The sequence below is a fragment of the Nerophis ophidion genome, linkage group LG07 (genome assembly GCF_033978795.1).
Source record: "Nerophis ophidion isolate RoL-2023_Sa linkage group LG07, RoL_Noph_v1.0, whole genome shotgun sequence".
Taxonomy (NCBI): domain Eukaryota; kingdom Metazoa; phylum Chordata; class Actinopteri; order Syngnathiformes; family Syngnathidae; genus Nerophis; species Nerophis ophidion.
In genome coordinates this window covers 13,026,399-13,044,998 of record NC_084617.1, presented here as the reverse complement: position 1 = coordinate 13,044,998, position 18,600 = coordinate 13,026,399, and the positions used below count along the sequence as shown (strand labels likewise).

General features: G+C 40.0%; 1 protein-coding gene across 1 annotated transcript in view; it reads right to left on the bottom strand.

Moving 5' to 3' along the window:
* The window catches only part of plekhh3 (pleckstrin homology, MyTH4 and FERM domain containing H3), a 151,691-nt gene that overhangs the window by 9,963 nt on the left and 123,128 nt on the right, over positions 1–18,600 (bottom strand). The window contains exons 6-10 of the mRNA XM_061905363.1: positions 14,354–14,477; positions 10,348–10,645; positions 676–883; positions 485–612; positions 238–352 (exon numbers count right to left, since the gene is read on the bottom strand). Of these exons, the coding sequence (XP_061761347.1) occupies positions 238–352; positions 485–612; positions 676–883; positions 10,348–10,645; positions 14,354–14,477 (873 nt within the window). The remainder of the gene's footprint in view (positions 1–237; positions 353–484; positions 613–675; positions 884–10,347; positions 10,646–14,353; positions 14,478–18,600) is intronic.

Here is an 18,600-nt window from a genome sequence, read left to right as displayed (position 1 = left end):
TTTTTTTTCCAACTAAAAATGCTTTGCTCTGATTAGGGGGTACTTGGATTAAAAAAATGTTCACAGGGGGGTACATCACTGAAAAAAGGTTGAAAACCACTGGAGTAGTAGACATTACCTGCTCAAAGTACTTCATGTAGAGTGTAGAGTACTAGAAAAGGTGTGTTATTACTTCATGTAGAGTGTAGAGTACTAGAAAAGGTGTGTTATTACTTCATGTAGAGTAGTAGATATTACCTGCTCAAAGAGGAAGAGATACTCCATGCTGTCCACAGAGATGCTGTCAGCGTCCAGCAGGCAGTAGAGTTTGAAGCACAGTTTCAGCTGACCTTGGGACTCTTTGCTGGACATGCTGCCCTCACAAACGCCCACAAACACACACACACACGATAGACTATGTGAAACCAGAGCAACACAAAGGCCGCTGTGTTGGCGTTCTGCGAACAGGAAGTGGAAAGGTTGTGGGCGAGTGAAGGACCTTCACCTGGTGAGGATGTCGGCCATGAGCGCGCCGCCCGACACGGGCTGCTCCCACAGCGGGGTGTGCTGGTACAAAGCGAAAGTGTTCTTGCTGTCTTTCAAGCCCAGCCTGTGCTGCATCCTGTGCACCACCTGAGGAACACGCTCCACTTTAGAAAAGGAACAGCAGGAGGACGTGACTGCCGGGGGTCAGACCTCGTTGGCGGTGGTGTGGGAGCTGATGTAGAGCTGGCAGGCCCCGGGTCCAGGGTAGTGCACCGTGCACAGCATCTCCTGCCGGCTCATCAGCCTCTGGATCTCCTCCCAGGACGGAACGCACTCGCGACACTTGGTCTTGTCCAGGGACTCGCTGATGAAGGATGCGTAGTTGTCCATCTCTGAATCGGGACTCTGGTTCTGGATCCTGTGATTAGAAAGTCACATTCTAAATGGTGTCTAATATCGGCAAGGAATAAAGCTTAATTAGTCACCTGTGGAATGACAAAACAGGGGATTTGAAATGGGTTAGCATCCTCTATAGTCCAGTTTTTAAACCACTGGTGTGCTGTGGGAGATTATCTAATTTCACCTATTTGGGTTAAAAATATTTTTGCAAACCAGTAATTTTAATCTGCAAATTATGTGTTGTTGCTGTTGACTGTTATGCTGTCTAGAGCTCGACAGAGTGACCGTATAATACTCTTCCATATCTGTAGATGGCAGCTTCGTAGATGTCAGGAACAGCGGGAGGCAGTGTGCAGGTAAAAAAAGTGTCTAATGCTTTTAACCAAAAATAAACAAAAGGCGAGTGCCCCTAAGAAAAGTCATTGAAGCTTAGGGAAGGCTATGCAGAACGGAACTAAAACTGAACTGGCTACAAAGTAAACAAAAACAAAATGCTGGACGACAGCAAAGACTTACTGTGGAGCAGACGGCGTCCACAAAGTACGTCCGAACATGACATGACAATCAACAATGTACACACAAAGGATAAAAACAACTGAAAAATTCTTGATTGCTAAAACAAAGTAGATGCGGGAAATATAGCTTAAAGGAAGACATGTTTGTGCAGCCCTTTGAGACACTAGTGATTTAGGGCTATTTAGGTAAACATTGATTGATTGATTGATGTAACTGCTACAGGAAAATACCAGAAAAAGACAAAAAGCCACCAAAATAGGAGCGTGAGACGCGACACAGGAAAACAGCGAAAAAAAACTCCAAATAAGTCAGGGGGTGATATGACAAGAGCTATAGTGATCCATGCTTGGTTATGATTTAAAGTCATACCCAACAATTGCAACGACAACTTTATTGTCAACCAAGTTTTGTTTTTTAAAGATTTCTGCTTGTGGTGTGCCTTTGGATTTTTTTCAACGCAAAAAATGTGCCTTGGCTCAAAAAGGGTTGGAAAACACTGCTCTAGAGTAGACATTGGATTTTTTTTTTTACAGATTTTGTCAGTTGCAGGAGCCTTTTGCTGTTTTTAAGGACCCTCTGCAAAAATGCAGATGGGTACTACCGTTCACAGTAGCAGTAAAGGTCAGAGTAGTATACATAGTAGTATAAAACAGAGTGACAGCAGTAGAAATAGAAGTAGTTGTAGTACAATGTATTATGTATTGTAGTAGCCACTCATACGAGTAGTAATAGCAATAGCAGTGTAGTAGTGGCAGTAATATAAAAAGGGGCACATTTTAATAGTAGTAATAATACTTCCTAGCTGAGGCAACACACCGTAGGCCCTCTGCCATTGCCTATACACTACTGCCCTCTAATGTGTTGGTATTGCAACTGCATGCAAAGTCTACTATATAATACTTGCAAATGAGACTAAGAAGTGTAAGAAAACAATACAAAACAAATGGACAGCACAGTTAATATCAACTCAATGTTAAATTAAAAAAAACAAGTATATTATTAAACAATTAACATTCATTGACAAACAAAAGTACCGAAAATCGGTACCGTTGTTGACTACCAGGTACTAGGTACTAGACTGGCACATTCAGTTTAAATGCAAAGACTACTTCCTAGCTGAGGCAACACACCGCAGGCCAACTGCTGTTGTCTATATACACTACTGCCCTCTAATGTTTTGGTATTGCAACTGCATTTAAAGTCTACTATATAATACTTGCAAATGCGACTCGCATGAAAAGTCTAATATATATGTGGAGGGAGGCGTGGCCTGCGGGCCTGCCACAAATCAGGGTGTGCAGGGACCGGCCTCGAAGACAGCGACAGGTGAGTGGATGGCCCAGGTGGGCGTTGTTATCTCATCACCTGTCGCCTTTATTAGCAGCAGCTGTAACGGGACAGGGCAGTTGGAGTCGGAGCCAGAGAGAGAGAGACGGACTGAGAAAATAGACATTTTGCTGGAAAGCAAAAGGCTGGCACGATTTATGAAAATAAAACGGTGTTGTACCCTGAAATCCGGGCTATCGTGGCAGTGTGTGGTGGTCTAAAGAACCCACTAGAGGGGGACCTCTACAATATAATACTTGCAAATGAAACTAAGTGTAAGAAAACAATATAAAACAGATGGACAGCATAGTTAATATCAACTCAATGTTAAATAAAAAAGTATATTATTAAACAATTAACATTCATTAACACACAAAAGTACCAACAGTTGGTACTGTTGTTGACTACCAGGTACTAGGTACTAGACTGGCACATTCAGTTGAATGGCAAAGACTACTTTCTAGCTGAGGCAACACACAGTAGGCCCCCTGCCATAGCCTATATACACTACTGCCCTCTAATGTTTTGGTATTGCAACTGCATGCAAAGTATACTATATAATACTTGCAAATGGGACTAAGAAGTGTAAGAAAACAATGTAAAACAAATGGACAGCACAGTTAATATCAACTCAATGTTAAATAAAAAAGATATTATTAAACAATTAACATTTATTAACACTACTTCCTAGCTGAAGCAACACACCGCGGGCCCTCTGCTGTTGTCTATATACACTACTGCCCTCTAAAGTTTTGGTATTGCAACTGCATTCAAAGTCTACTAAAAATACTTGCAAATGCGACGCGCATGAAAAGTGTAATATATAGGTGGAGGGAGGCGTGGCCTGCGGGCCTGCCACAAATCGGGGTGTGCAGGGACCGGCCTCGAAGACAGCGACAGGTGAGTGAATGGCCCAGGTGGGCATTGTTATCTCATCACCTGTCGCCTTTATTATCAGCAGCCGGGACGAGACACTAGACATTTTGCTGCAAAGCAAAAGGCTGGCACGATTTATGAAAATAAAACAGTGTTGTACCCTGACATCCGGGCTCTCGTGGCAGTGTGTGGTGGTCTGAGGAACCCACTAGAGGGGGACCTCTACAATATAATATTTGCAAATGAGACTAAGTGTAAGAAAACTAAATAAAACAAATGTACAGCATAGTTAATCAACTCAATGTTAAATAAATTAAAAAAAGTATATTATTAAACAATTAACATTCATTGACACACAAAAGTACCGAAAATTGGTACCGTTGCTGACACTACCAGGTACCGGGAATTCTAACAGTAGACTGCTTTTTCTTGTACTTCTTAAGGACAAAGTGTAACTAAGTAGTGTTTACGACGACACCTTTTTATTTCCCCCCCTTCTCTATTTTCTTTGAGCCGCTGACAAAATGTTCACACTTTAGCTCAGTGGGGACGTTAAACAGCTTCAAAGCAAAGCAAAGAAAAGAAAATAAAAAACCCCCCGACATGTTTGACTTTGACCGAGCGCGCCAAACAGGAAGAGGTGTTTCCGTTTGGCATGGACCCCGGGGCCACTTCCTCTTGGTGGAACGTCCAGGCTGGACGCGTGAAGCCGCGCTTTTTATAAAACCCTCAAGAAGCTAAAGAATTTAAATAAGAATATAAAAAAAGATGAAGTTATGAGCGTGCGTACACACAAAAAGGAGGGAGACTATTGTGTTATATATATATATATATATATATATATATATATATATATATATACATTAAAACGAGGCGTTCAAAGACTGTTGGAGAGAGGGACATTCATTAGGAATGTTCCACTGATCCCTCCTTCTTTACCCCCTTTTTGCTGCTTCCTTGCCCACTCCTCTTCCCTGCCAGCCCACACATTCTCTGGGGGGCTCCTCGGGCCAGAAGTGGGAGGTTACCTGGGCCCGGCTCCAGCCTTGGCGCTGCCCAGCTGCAGCCTCAGAACAAAGTGCGTGAGAGCGGCGGCGGCAAATATTACAAAAAAAGTTATGTGCGCTGCGTGAGCCAAAATGTTGAGTCCAGGCGAAGACATATAGATAAGGGCCCCTGCAGCCCTTTGATGGGGGACAGAAAACGTGTTGGCGGGCGGGGGAGGGGGGGAGATTAGCGCCCCGCTAATAGCGTAGATTAGCATGCATGAGTGGCTGATTGGGAGCTGCAAACACTGCATTAAAAAGACTGCAGACCCTAACAATGTCCAAGCCTACAACGGCGATGAGATGCTTTTTTTTCCCTCCTACGTCTCAGAACTCAGTGCTCTGAATAACTTGGTAGGTCGCAACGTGCATACAGAACGATCAATCCCAGCTGCAATTTCATGGACGAGACCAGGGGTTATTTTGCGGCCCCTACCTTAATCCATCCATCCATCTTCTTCCGCTTATCCGAGGTCGGGTCGCGGGGGCAGCAGCTTAAGCAGGGAAGCCCAGACTTCCCTCTCCCCAGCCACTTCGTCCAGCTCTTCCCGGGGGATCCTGAAGCGTTCCCAGGCCAGCCGGGAGACATAGTCTTCCCAACGTGTCCTGGGTCTTCCACATGGCCTCGTACCGGTTGGACGTGCCCTAAACACGGCGTTCGGGTGACATCCTGACCAGAGGCCCGAACCACCTCATCTGGCTCCTCTCCATGTGGAGGAGCAGCAGCTTTACTCTGAGCTCCTCCCAGATGAAAGAGCTTCTCACCCTATCTCTAAGGGAGAGCCCCACCACCTGGCGGAGGAAACTCATTTCGGTCTCTTGTACCCGGGATCTTGTCCTTTCGGTCATGACCCAAAGCTCATGACCATAGGTGAGGATGGGAACGTAGATCGACCGGTAAATTGAGAGCTTTGCCTTCCGGCTCAGCTCCTTCTTCACCACAACAGATCGATACAGCGTCCGCATTACTGAAGACGCCGCCTGTCGACCTCACGATCCACTTTACCCTCACTCTGAGGTACTTGAACTCCTCCACTTGGGGCAAGATCTCCTCCCCAACCCGGAGATAGCACTCCACCCTTTTCCGGGAGAGAACCATGGACTCGGACTTGGTGGTCGCTTCACACTCGGCAGCGAACCGATTCAGTGAGAGCTGAAGATCCTGGCCAGATGAAGCCATCAGGACCACATCATCAGCAAAAAGCAGAGAGCTAATCCTGCAGCCACCAAACCGGAACCCCTCAACGTCTTGCCTGCGCCTAGAAATTCTGTCCATTAAAGTTATGAACAGAATCGGTGACAAAGGGCAGCCTTGGCGGAGTCCAACCCTCACTGGAAATGGGTCCGACTTACTGCCGGCAATACGGAGCAAAGTCTGACACTGGATCATACAGGGAGTGGACCGCCACAATCAGACAGTCCGATACCCCATACTCTATGAGCACTCCCCACAGGACTTCCCAAGGGACACGGTCGAATGCGTTCTCCAAGTCCACAAAGCACATGTAGACTGGTTGGGCAAACTCCCATGCACCCTCAAGAACCCTGCCGAGAGTATAGAAACCCACCTTAATATGAAAGTTTAATATTAGTGCGGCCCGCAAGTTTTATATGAATGGTGCTTGACAGCCTTGTGTGCGGAGCTGAAGTAATCTACCAATCACGGTGTGGTATGTGGCTCTCGAGGGCCGAATATTGACGTCACTTGCATGATGCTAGCAGAGTAACGTTTTGCTGCTTATCCACTCGACCCGCACGCGCTCTTCCGCCTGCTCGCTCTCTCTCTCTCGCTTGGCGCAGTAAATGGTCCAGTAGCTTCCGAAGCACTCCGCCGAAGGATCGAGCGACAATACAAAACCGTGGTGCACTGGACGCCAGCACTGATTCTCCGACAGAGAGTCACTGGGCGAATCGGACGTGTAGCACGGTAGTTGTGATGTTAGCCCGTTCGGAGCTAATTATGCTACCGTAACTGTAAACTCCTGGGCCAGCCCCCCTCACCTTGAGATCAAATTGCTTGTATTGCAGGAAGATGTCTTGGTTCCTCCTCGCATTGCAAATTGCCAGTTTTTTGTCCGTTGAACACACTTTAAAATAATCCCAAACTATAGACATGGTGTCGTTAGTCAGTCATCAAGCGAGCTGGCTTGTCAGCCACGGCTACAGCACCGGCAACAACACACTCTTATTGTTGTTATGCTCCGCTGGTGGACATCTCTACTTATCGCAAAACATTGTCGCCCTTTGAATTAAAATTAATTAAATTTATTGGTGCACCACAATCACTTTTACATGAAACATCCCTTTTAAAAAAGAAAAATCAACTTTTTAAATAGTAAATATTAAATGAAAACAATATCATAGAAACTGGGGCTCCTTGTAATGGTACACCAAAGATTTTAGTAAATCTTAAGTAGAGTGTTTTTATTTTCCTACGGATACAGTGTTACTGTTCAAACTATGTAGTGTTAACCTGGCCAAAAATAAACAAAACCGCTGCTGTTTTTTTTTTTTTTAATGAATACTTGGGCCTACTACGCTACTGTATTTTAACATTGGTCATTATGGTGGTATAAGAGGAGCCAAGTGTTTTCTGAGGTGCTACTGGGTGAAAAAAGTAATAGAGTGGAGTACAAACAACTAAAATAGTTTATGAAGTAATAAAACTTCGGGAAGCGGATTTCTACGGTATTTCCTTCAAGATGCTTTTGCATAAAACACCATCAGCAGCAGCTTAATATTTTCATGGATAAATATCCGCTGTTTGGATATTTTAACGTTTTTGGCTGTGTTAAAGGGAAATGTTTTATTCAGGTAGCTTACAACTATACTCGATGTATCGATATACTCGATATATCGCGGGTTTGTCTCTGTGCGATACAGAAAATGACTATATCGTGATATTCGAGTCTACGTTCTCACACAGTTGCTTTTGGCTGCGGGCATTACACTACAGGCTCTTCCCGCTCTTTCTTCCTTGTCCTCCTCCTTCGCCCAGATACAGAAAACAAGCGCACCTTCTTACATACGTCACATAGGTATACGCCCTCGCGGAACAGAGAGGTAGCGGCATGGGTAGCGATACGAGAGAAAGAAGGTGCGAATCAGGTAACAAATGAAGGAAGAATTAATTCCCAAGAAAACCAGCAGGGGGGTCCATCGTCTGGCGGCGGTTTGACTTCAAGGGGGATGATGTTGAACAGACAACTGTAATTTGTCAAATGTGGGGCAAAAGCGTTGCTACAAAAAGTAGCATTACTGCTAATATGTAGCATCATCGTGGACCCCGTCTTACCATGAATTAATTATCGTGGACCCTGACTTAAACAAGTTGAAAAACGTATTCGGGTGTTACCATTTAGTGGTCAATTGTACGGAATATGTACTGTACTGTGCAATCTACTAATAAAAGTCTCATCCATCCATTTTAGAATAGAAAGTACTTTATTGATGCCTGGGGGAAATTCAGCATTTTCTACCACTTATTCCCTTCGGGCCGGCGGAGGGCGGTGGAGCCTATCTCAGCTACAACCGGGCGGAAGGCGGCGTACACCCTGGACAAGTCACCATCTCATCACAGGGCCAACACAGATAGACAGACAACATTCACACTCACATTCACACACTAGGGCCAATTTAGTGTTGCAAATCAACCGATCCCAAGGTGCAAACTCCACACAGAAAGATCCCGAGCCCCCGGGATTGAACTCAGGACTACTCAGGACCTTCGTATTGTGAGGCAGACGCACTAACCCCTCTTCCACTGTGCTGCATAAAAGTCTCAATCAATCAAAACAAAATAATGAAAAGTCACCCGCTAGAGAATGAAGGGAGTTTGAAACTCCGCATGTCAACATCTCCTTTCGGTGCCACACCAACAAAATGCCGAGGCAACCATTTCCACATCAACACCGTATGAAAAAACTAGTCAACAACAGAAGGAGATAACGTCCGCAGGAACCTACCACATAGCGAAGGACATGCACTATTTGATTTCCTATTATGCAGCTCATTTTTATTTGACAGTTATTGAAATATCTTGTGACATCATGCACAAAAGTGCACTTTATTTGTTGTAAACTATTGTAGTGGCATTCTGTACAAAAAGTGCACTTTAATTTAGTGTTGTTTTGATATGTCATCTTAGTGACATCATGCACAAAAGTTCACTCATAACTTGTTTTAAAAAATGTCTCTGACAATCTTGCACTTTGTTTTGAAATGACAAGAATGTTTGTGCCACAGCTTAATAACTGTTTAATAAATACAGTTTTGGTCAATTGACTTAGTTGTGGTTTCCCTCTTTGCATGAAAAGTTTAAAATGAGCATATATTAATGCAGTATGAACAAGAATGTTTTAAAGGCCTACTGAAACCCACTACTACCGACCTGATAGTTTATATATCAATGATATATATATAGTCTGATAGTTTATATATCAATGATGAAATATTAACATTGCAACAGATGCCAATACGGCCTTTTTAGTTTACTAAATTGCAATTTAAAATTTCGCGCGGAAGTATCAGCTAAAACGTCGCGGTATGATGATGCGTGCGCGTGACGTCACGCATTGTAGAGGACATTTTGGTCCAGCATCGTTCACAGCTATAAGTCATATATTTTCATCGCATAATTCCACAGTATTAAGGACATCTGTGTTATTGAATCTTTTGCAATTTGTTCAATTAATAATGGAGACGTCAAAGAAGAAAGATGTAGGTGGAAAGCGGTGTATTGCGGCCGCCTTTAGCAACACAAACACAGCTGGCGTTTCCTTGTTTATATTCCCGAAAGAAGAGGGTGAAGCTTTACTACGGAACAGAGCGGTCAAGCGAACATGGTTCCCTATACAGGTTTCGGTGAGAAAATGGTGGTAATAAGTCGGCTCTTACCGTAGACATGAGCGGAGAGCTTGCGTCGTTCCTCCTGCACCTGTCAAAGAGGCAGCTACGGACTCTCTTACCTCCTCCCACCGGCCGCCCCCGACCGTCGGATGCTTCCACCGTGGAGAGGGGGGGGAAAAAAATCTCTGCCCGGCCCGACCGACTGCCATCGCCTCGTCGAGAAACGTGGCTTCCCTCAGAGACACAGACGTTCACCACCCTCCGACTTTCCGGATACGACCATGTAATCTCACTAACACACTAGTAACACAATAAGCAGATAAGGGATTTTCCAGAATTATCCTAGTAAATGTGTCTAATAACATCTGAATCACTCTGCCGTCTAGTTTTTTTCTTTTTTTTCCTCGTCCTTCACTCTTACTTTCCTCATCCACGAATCTTTCATCCTCGCTCAAATTAATGGGGAAATCGTCGCTGCTGGTGGCCATGATTGTAAACAATGTGAGGATGTGAGGAGCCCCACAACCCGTGACGTCACACGCACATCGTCTGCTACTTCCGGTAAAGGCAAGGCTTTTTTATTAGTGACCAAAAGTTGCAAACTTTATCGTGGATTTTCTCTACTAAATCCTTTCAGCAAAAATATGGCAATGTCGCGAAATGATCAAGTATGACACATTGAATGGACCTGCTATCCCCGTTTGAATAAGAAAATCTCATTTCAGTAGGCCTTTAATGTAGACACATAGAATCATCATACTGCTGTGATTATATGCATCAAGTGTTCATTCAAGGCTAAGGCAACATATGGAGATATATATGCTGTATCTATCGTAATATCGAGATATTAAAAAAAGGATGCTAAAGTTACCTCTTGAGGTGGAACCTCAGGTACTTGAGGACGGTGGCGCCGGGCAGGAAGGTGCAGCTCATGCAGGTGAGCAGCTGCCAATAGCGCAGGTGTGCGGCGGTGTAGGGGGCGGGCGTGTGGCTGGTCTGCTTCACCAGCTGGCAGTAGACCTCGTCGCGCAGAGGCCGCAGGTCCAGGCAGGTCTGCAGCACGCCCTGGATGATGGGCACCGGGTCCCGCGACGACTCCAGCTGCTGCAGGCAGTAGAAGAGCTTGACGGCCTCTTCCCGAAGCGAGCAGTAGCCTTTGCCGTTGTGGTCTGTGCGGAGAAAGTCCACTCATTACTCGGCACGTGCCTATTTTCTAGAAAAGGTATGGGATCGCCATTTCAATGACGATTACACCCTGTGGATATATTGTTTGAACTATTAGTCCCCCGGCTGACTATCCATCGCGGGTGGTGCTGGAGCCTATCTCAGCTGCATTCGGGCGGAAGGCGGGGTACACCCTGGACAAGTCGCTATCTCATCATTCCCTCCAAGTACTCCGGTTTCCTCCCACCGCCAAAAACATGCACCAGGCGATAGGTTGATTGGCAACACTAAATTGGCCCCGGGCTTACTAAGTAGCTGCAAATTATGTATCTCCATACACAGTGTGGAGCCGCTCCCTTAAAGGCCTACTGAAACCCACTACTACAGACCACGCAGTCTGATAGTTTATATATCAATGATGAAATATTAACATTGCAACACATGCCAATACGGCCTTTTTAGTTTACTAAATTACAATTTTAAATTTCCCGCGGAGTTTCTTGTTGAAAACATCGCGGAATGATAACGCGTGTTTGTGACGTTATTGGTTGTAACGGACATATTAGCCCAGTATCACTTACTGCTAAAAGTTGTCTCTTTTCATCGCATAATTACATAGTAATTTGGACATCTGGGTTGCTGAATCTTTTGCAATTTATTCATTTAATAATGGAGACGTCAAAGAAGAATGCTGTTGGTTGAAAGCGGTGGATTGCAGCTGTCTTTAGCACCGAGACACAGCCGTTGTTTCTTTGTTTGTTGTGAAGCTTTAACACAGAGCGGTCAAGTGAACATGTTTCTCTACGTCAACCAGCAAGTTTTTGAATGGGAAAATTGTGATATTAAGTCGGCTCTTACCGGAGACTTCAGTGGATTATGGGACCTCCTCCTGTAGCTGTCAAAAAGGCATCTGTGATCTTGGCTCCTCGACTTCTCTTAGAGACACTAGCGTTTACTGCAGCCATCCGACTTTCAGGTATGACTTTATAATCTCACTAAAATACTATTTACAAAATAAGCAGATAAGGGATTTTCCAGAATTATCCTCGTAAATGTGTCTAATTACATGTGAAACGCTACCACTGCCGCCGCCTGGATCCGTCGCTTTTTCTTTTTTTAACTTTCCTCATCCACAAATCTTTCATCCTCACTCAAATTAATGTGGAAATCGTCGCTTTCTCGGTCCGAATCGCTCTCGCTGCTGGTGGCCATGATTATAAACAATGTTCAGATGTGAGAAGCTCCACAACCCGTGACGTCACGCGCACATCGTCTGCTACTTCCGGTACAAGCAAGGCTTTTTTATTAGCGACCAAAAGTTGCGAACTTTATCGTGGATGTTCTCTACTAAATATTTTCAGCAAAAATATGGCAATATCGTGAAATGATCAAGTATGACACGTAGAATGGACCTGCTATCCCCGTTTAAATAAGAAAGTCTCATTTTAGTAGGCCTTTAAGTTAATAATAATCTTTATGGCAAATTATCTGCATTTCTTAACATCTAAACCACTTTTTCAACTGAGGGCCACACACTGAAAATCAAAGCATGAGAGGACCATTTTTATATTCCTTTTTTTTTTTTTTTAATTTAGGGCTCCTCTCAACTTTTATACCAGGAGGCCCACAAGGGTCTCAGTCATAAAAATGTTAAATAAGTCATATTTATTATAGATGTCCGATAATGGCTTTTTTTGCCGATATTCCGATATTGTCCAACTCTAAATTACCGATTCCGATACCAACCGATACCGATATATACAGTTGTGGAATTAACACATTATTATGCCTAATTTTGTTGTGATGCCCCGCTGGATGCATTAAACAATGTAACAAGGTTTTCCAAAATAAATCAACTCAAGTTATGGAAAAAAATGCAAACATGGCACTGCCATATTTATTATTGAAGTCACAAAGTGCATTATTATTTTTTTTACATGCCTCTAAACAACAGCTTGGAATTTGGGACATGCTCTCCTTGAGAGAGCATGAGGAGATTGTAGTGTCCCATAGGAGTTAGTGCTGCAAGGGCTTCTGGGCATTTGCTCTGTTGTGTTATGGTGCGGATGTTCTCCCAAAATGTGTTTTTTGGTGTGGGTTCACAGTTTTGCGCAGATTTGTAACAGTGTTAAAGTTGTTAATACGGCCACCCTCAGTGTGACCTGTATGGCTGTTGACCAAGTATGCTTTGCATTCACTTGTGTGTGTGAAAAGCTGTATATATCATGTGATTGGGTCGGCATGTAAAGGCTGTGTGGGTGGAAATCGGGAGAAAATCGGGAGAATGGTTGCCCCGGGAGATTTTCGGGAGGGGCACTGAAATTCGGGAGTCTCCCGGGAAAATGGGGAGGGTCAGAGGGTATGACTGGGAGACGCAACTGCTCTGTATTTCTCCCTATGTCCGTATACTACTCCGTAAAGTTTTAAAAAGTATATTTTACTTTAAAAACTACTTACTATATTTTACTTTAAAAAAAAAAAAAGTTTTTGGAAATTAGCAGTTTTTAATTTAAGAAAAAATATATACTTACAAATAATCATTACTTGCATTTTTCTATTTGCAAATTTATTATGTGAATTTTTTTTAATTGCATAAAATATTTTTCATACTTGCAAACCATTTTTAATTGTAGAAAATTGTTTATTTTCAGATTTGTATTTTGTACTTGCATAGTTTTTACTCTTATTTCTTTTAGTTATGGAAAGTTGTTTTTAATCTTGCAATGCATAAAATAATTTTTACGAGCAAAAATATATACCCACAAATTATTACTTGCATAAAATATTTTTCTATTTGCAAATTTATTATGTGATTTTTTTTTTAATTGTATAAAATATTTTTCATACTTGCAAACCATTTTTGATTGTAGAAAATTGTTTATTTTCAGATTTGTATTTTGTACTTGCATGGTTTTTACTCCTATTTCTTTTAATTATGGAAAGCTGTTTTTAATCTTGCAATGCATAAAATAATTTTTAAGAGCAAAAATATATACTCACAAATAATTATTACTTGCATAAAATATTTTTCTATTTGCAAATTTATTATGTGGATTTTTTTTAATTGTATAAAATATTTTTCATACTTGCAAACCATTTTTATTTGTAGAAAATTGTTTATTTTCAGATTTGTATTTTGTACTTGCATGGTTTTTACTCTTGTTTCTTTTAATTATGGAAAATTGTTTTTAATCTTGCAATGCATAAAATAATTTTTACGAGCAAATACGTTTTTTAATTGCAGAATTTTTTTATGTGAATAGTTTTTTTTACTTGCAAATATTTTTTTAATTGCAGACCTTTTTTTAACAGAATAAACTTGTTTTTATACTTACTTTAATTGCAGAATATTGTGAGTGTGAATGTTGTCTGTCTGTCTATCTGTGTTGGCCCTGCGATGAGGTGGCAACTTGTCAAGGGTGTACGCCGCCCTCCGCCCGATTGTAGCCGAGATAGGCTCCAGCGCCCCCCGCGACCCCGAAGGGAATAAGCGGTTGAAAATGGATGGATGAATGGATATACCCATAATGTCCGATATTACATTTTAAAGCATTTATCAGCCAACACTATCGGACATCTCTGAAGGTGACCGTTCTGGAAAAGACTGCAGATGTCAGTCGAAACATGTCGGTCAAAAGTTCCATCCAGTATACGGAAAAATATTGCCTGAGTAAAATGAACATTTTAAAACATGGCAGCTGTGTCGTGCTTACATGTGTGCTCCAGGCCGCCGTAGGGGAAAGGCAGCAGGGGGGCGTAGAGCGGGCCCTGGGTGTACTTCAGGATGGCGTTGTGCTGGTAGATGTGCTCCACCGCCTCCGGGTTGAACTTGTTCTCCTGAAGGAAACAAAAAGAAGTTCTGGTTTATGTTCCTCCGCCATGCGTGCGGAAGCAAAGAGTATCAAATTAGGTATTTTGTTCTAAAATATAATAATACTCATATTAAAATAAATAAAACACATTTAAAAAATAATAAAATAAAACTATGTATTTTTTTTCTCCTTTTTTTCAAAAACGCGGCTTTATGATTCTTTAGGATTCCGAGCGTTTTGCCAAAAGTTGATTTAAAACAACAAAAACAAAAAAAACTTTATTGTTGTAATAATTCTGCCTTTTTCTTTTTTAAAAATAGGACTTTTACTTCCCCAAAGCGAAGAGTATGATTGTTTGTAAAATTAGGTATTTTCTTCTAAAATATAATAATACTAATATTAAAATAAATAAAACACATTTTATAAATAATAAAATAAACCTATGTATTTTTTTTCTCCTTTTTTAAGAAAAAGTACTTTATTCTTGTAGGATTATTATTTTTTTCTGGAAAAAAAAATGGACAGTTTGTCATATTTGCTAATGATACCTGAAAAAAAAAGTAGTTATTTTCTTCAAAAACTTGGCTTTATGATTCCGAGTGTTTTGCCAAAAGTTGATTTAAAAAAACAAAAACAAAAAAAACTTTATTGTTGTAATAATTCTGCCTTTTTCTTTTTTTTAAATAGGACTTTTACTTCCCCAAAGCGAAGAGTACGATTGTTTGTAAAATTTGGTATTTTCTTCTAAAATACGGTAATACTAATGTTAAAAAAAAAATAAAACATATTTTAAAACTAGTAAAATAAAACTTTATGATTCTTTTTTTCTGTAAGAAATTGACATAATTTGTCCTAATTGCAACTGTTACCTAAAAAAAGAAGTACTTTCTTATTTTCTTCAAAAACTTGACTTCATGGTGATAGGATTCCTAGTGTTTTGGCAAAAGTAGATAAAAAAAGAAACTTTATTGTTGAAATAACTCAGATTTTTTCTTTTTTAAGAATAGGACTTTTACTCAATGTTTTTACTATTTTCGTCCCCCCACAAAAAACATCACACAGAAATTACCTTTTTTTTTTTTTTAAAGACTCTTTATTGAAATTTTTACCCAAAAAGTGTAAATACTGTATTTTCATAAGATTCTAAGATTTGTTTCTCATAAATAATTTTTTTTCCCCCAATTTTTTTTTCTTTTTCAAGAAAAAGTACTTTATTCTTGTAAGATTATGACTTTTTTTCTGTAAGAAATTGACATCATTTGTCATAATTGCAACTGTTAACTAAAAAAAGAAGTACTTTCTTTTTTTCTTCAAAAACTTGACTTCATGGTGATAGGATTCCTAGTGTTTTGCCAAAAGTAGGATAAAAAACAACAACTTTATTGTTGTAATAATTCTGCTTTTTTCTTTTCTAGAAATAGGACTTTTACTTAATATTTTTACCTTTTTTCGTCCACCCACAAAAAACATCACACAGAAATTGACCTTTTTTTGAAAAAAAAAAAAAAAAGACTCCTCATTGAAATTTTGACCCAAAAAAAGTGTAAATACTGTATTTTCATAAGATTCCAAGATTTGTTTCTCATAAATAATTTCCCCCCCCCATTTTTCTTATCTTTCTCAAGAAAAAGTACTTTATTCTTGTAGGATTATGACTTTTTTTCTTTAAGAAATTGACATAATTTGTCATAATTGCAACTGTTACCTAAAAAAAGAAGTACTTTCTTATTTTCTTCAAAAACTTGACTTCATGGTGATAGGATTCCTAGTGTTTTGCCAAAAGTAGGATAAAAAACAACAACTTTATTGTTGTAATAATTCTGCTTTTTTCTTTTCTAGAAATAGGACTTTTACTTAATATTTTTACCTTTTTTCGTCCACCCACAAAAAACATCACACAGAAATTGACCTTTTTTTGAAAAAAAAAAAAAAAAGACTCCTCATTGAAATTTTGACCCAAAAAAAGTGTAAATACTGTATTTTCATAAGATTCCAAGATTTGTTTCTCATAAATAATTTCCCCCCCCCATTTTTCTTATCTTTCTCAAGAAAAAGTACTTTATTCTTGTAGGATTATGACTTTTTTTCTTTAAGAAATTGACATAATTTGTCATAATTGCAACTGTTACCTAAAAAAAGAAGTACTTTCTTATTTTCTTCAAAAACTTGACTTCATGGTGATAGGATTCCTAGTGTTTTGCCAAAAGTAGGATAAAAAACAACAACTTTATTGTTGTAATAATTCTGCTTTTTTCTTTTCTAGAAATAGGACTTTTACTTAATATTTTTACCTTTTTTCGTCCACCCACAAAAAACATCACACAGAAATTGACCTTTTAAAAAAAAAAAAAAAAGACTCCTTATTGAAATTTTGACCAAAAAAAAGTGTAAATACTGTATTTTCATAATATTCTAAGATTTGTTTCTCATAAATAATTTATTCCCCCCCCAAAATTTTTCTTTTACGAGAAAAAGTACTTTATTCTTGTAGGATTACGACTTTTTTCTTTAAGAAATTGACATAATTTGTCATAATTGCAACTGTTACCTAAAAAAATAAGTACTTACTTATTTTCTTCAAAACTTGACTTCATGGTGATAGGATTCCTAGTGTTTTGCCAAAAGTAGATTAAAAAAAAAAAACTTTATTGTTGAAATAATTCTGCTTTTTTCTTTTCTAATAATAGGACTTTTACTTAATATTTGTACTACTTTTGTTCCCCCACAAATATTTTTACTATTTTCGTCCCCCCACAGAAAACATCACACAGAAATTATGACCTTTTTAAAAAAAAAAAAAGACTCCTCATTGAAATTTTTACCAAAAAAGTGCAAATACTGTATTTTCATAAGAGTCTAAGATTCGTTTGTCATAAATAATTTTTTCGCCCCAAATTTTTTTTCTTTTTCAAGAAAAACTACTTTATTCTTGTAGGATTATGATTTTTTTCTGTAAGAAATTGACATAATTTGTCATAATTGCCACTGTGGGAGGAGGGGGGGTGAGCGGGGGTGCATTCTGACCGCGGTCACAACGCCGCTTTGGCGGCCTTCAAAGCGGCGGCGGGCGAGGTCAGCTTTGGCCGACATGTAACACTTCACCCGCCCCGTGTCAGCGAGGTGGACGTGTTTGGAGTCCTTCGAGGAGAGGACAGATGGCTTCCGCGCTATCGCCAAGCAGCACCTGTCGCTCATTAGCAACGCTGCCACCGATATGCGCTCAAACCCGCAACCCCGTCCTTCTCCCTTGGCCGCGAGACAAGCGTGCTCAGTGGGGCAAAGTTGACACATTCCTCGGCGGTGTTCCGTGCAGGCCGGTGACACCCTGCTCTGTTTTATGTGCAGGGATGACACACAACACTTTCTGCACACGCACAACAAAAAGATGATGAAATGTGTGGTGGATGCTGATTGTCACACCAACATCACAGATAATAAACACGCCAGCAATTTTCCCCCTCATTATCCAAACCGCACCAAGTATGTTGGCAAGTATGTTTACAACACTTGCTCTGTTAAAGCCTGCAGGTCTGCTTTTACTAATGAAATGAAGATTTTTTTTTTATTGCCCCTTTTTTTGCATTTCAGCCGAAGAGTAAAGTGTCTGGGCCAGACTGAAAATTAAAAACAATTATAAAGTCGTCGTTAAACGTGAATGAAGTCAACAGAATAACGTATGATTTTTGCAGGAATAAAAGTCGTAAAAAATAACTTCCAATGAAGGGGGGGAAAAAGTCTGAATCCTATGAAAATACAGTATTTACACTTTTTTGGTCAACATTTCAATTAGTCTTTTTTTTTTTTTTTTTTCAAAGGTCATAATATCTGTGTGATGTTTTTTGTGGGGGGACGAAAATAATAACAATATTAAGTAAAAGTCCTATTTTTAGGAAAGAAAAGAGCAGAATTATTACAACAATAAAGTTGTTGTTTTTTTGTTTATCTTACTTTTGGCAAAACACTAGGAATCCTATCACCATGAAGTCAAGTTTTAGAAGAAAATAAGAAAGTACTTCTTTTTTTAGGTAACAATTGCAATTAGGACAAATTATGTCAATTTCTTACAGAAAAAAGTCATAATCTTTTAAGAATAAAGTACTTTTTCTTGAAAAAGAAAACATAATTTGTGGGAAAATTATTCATGAGAA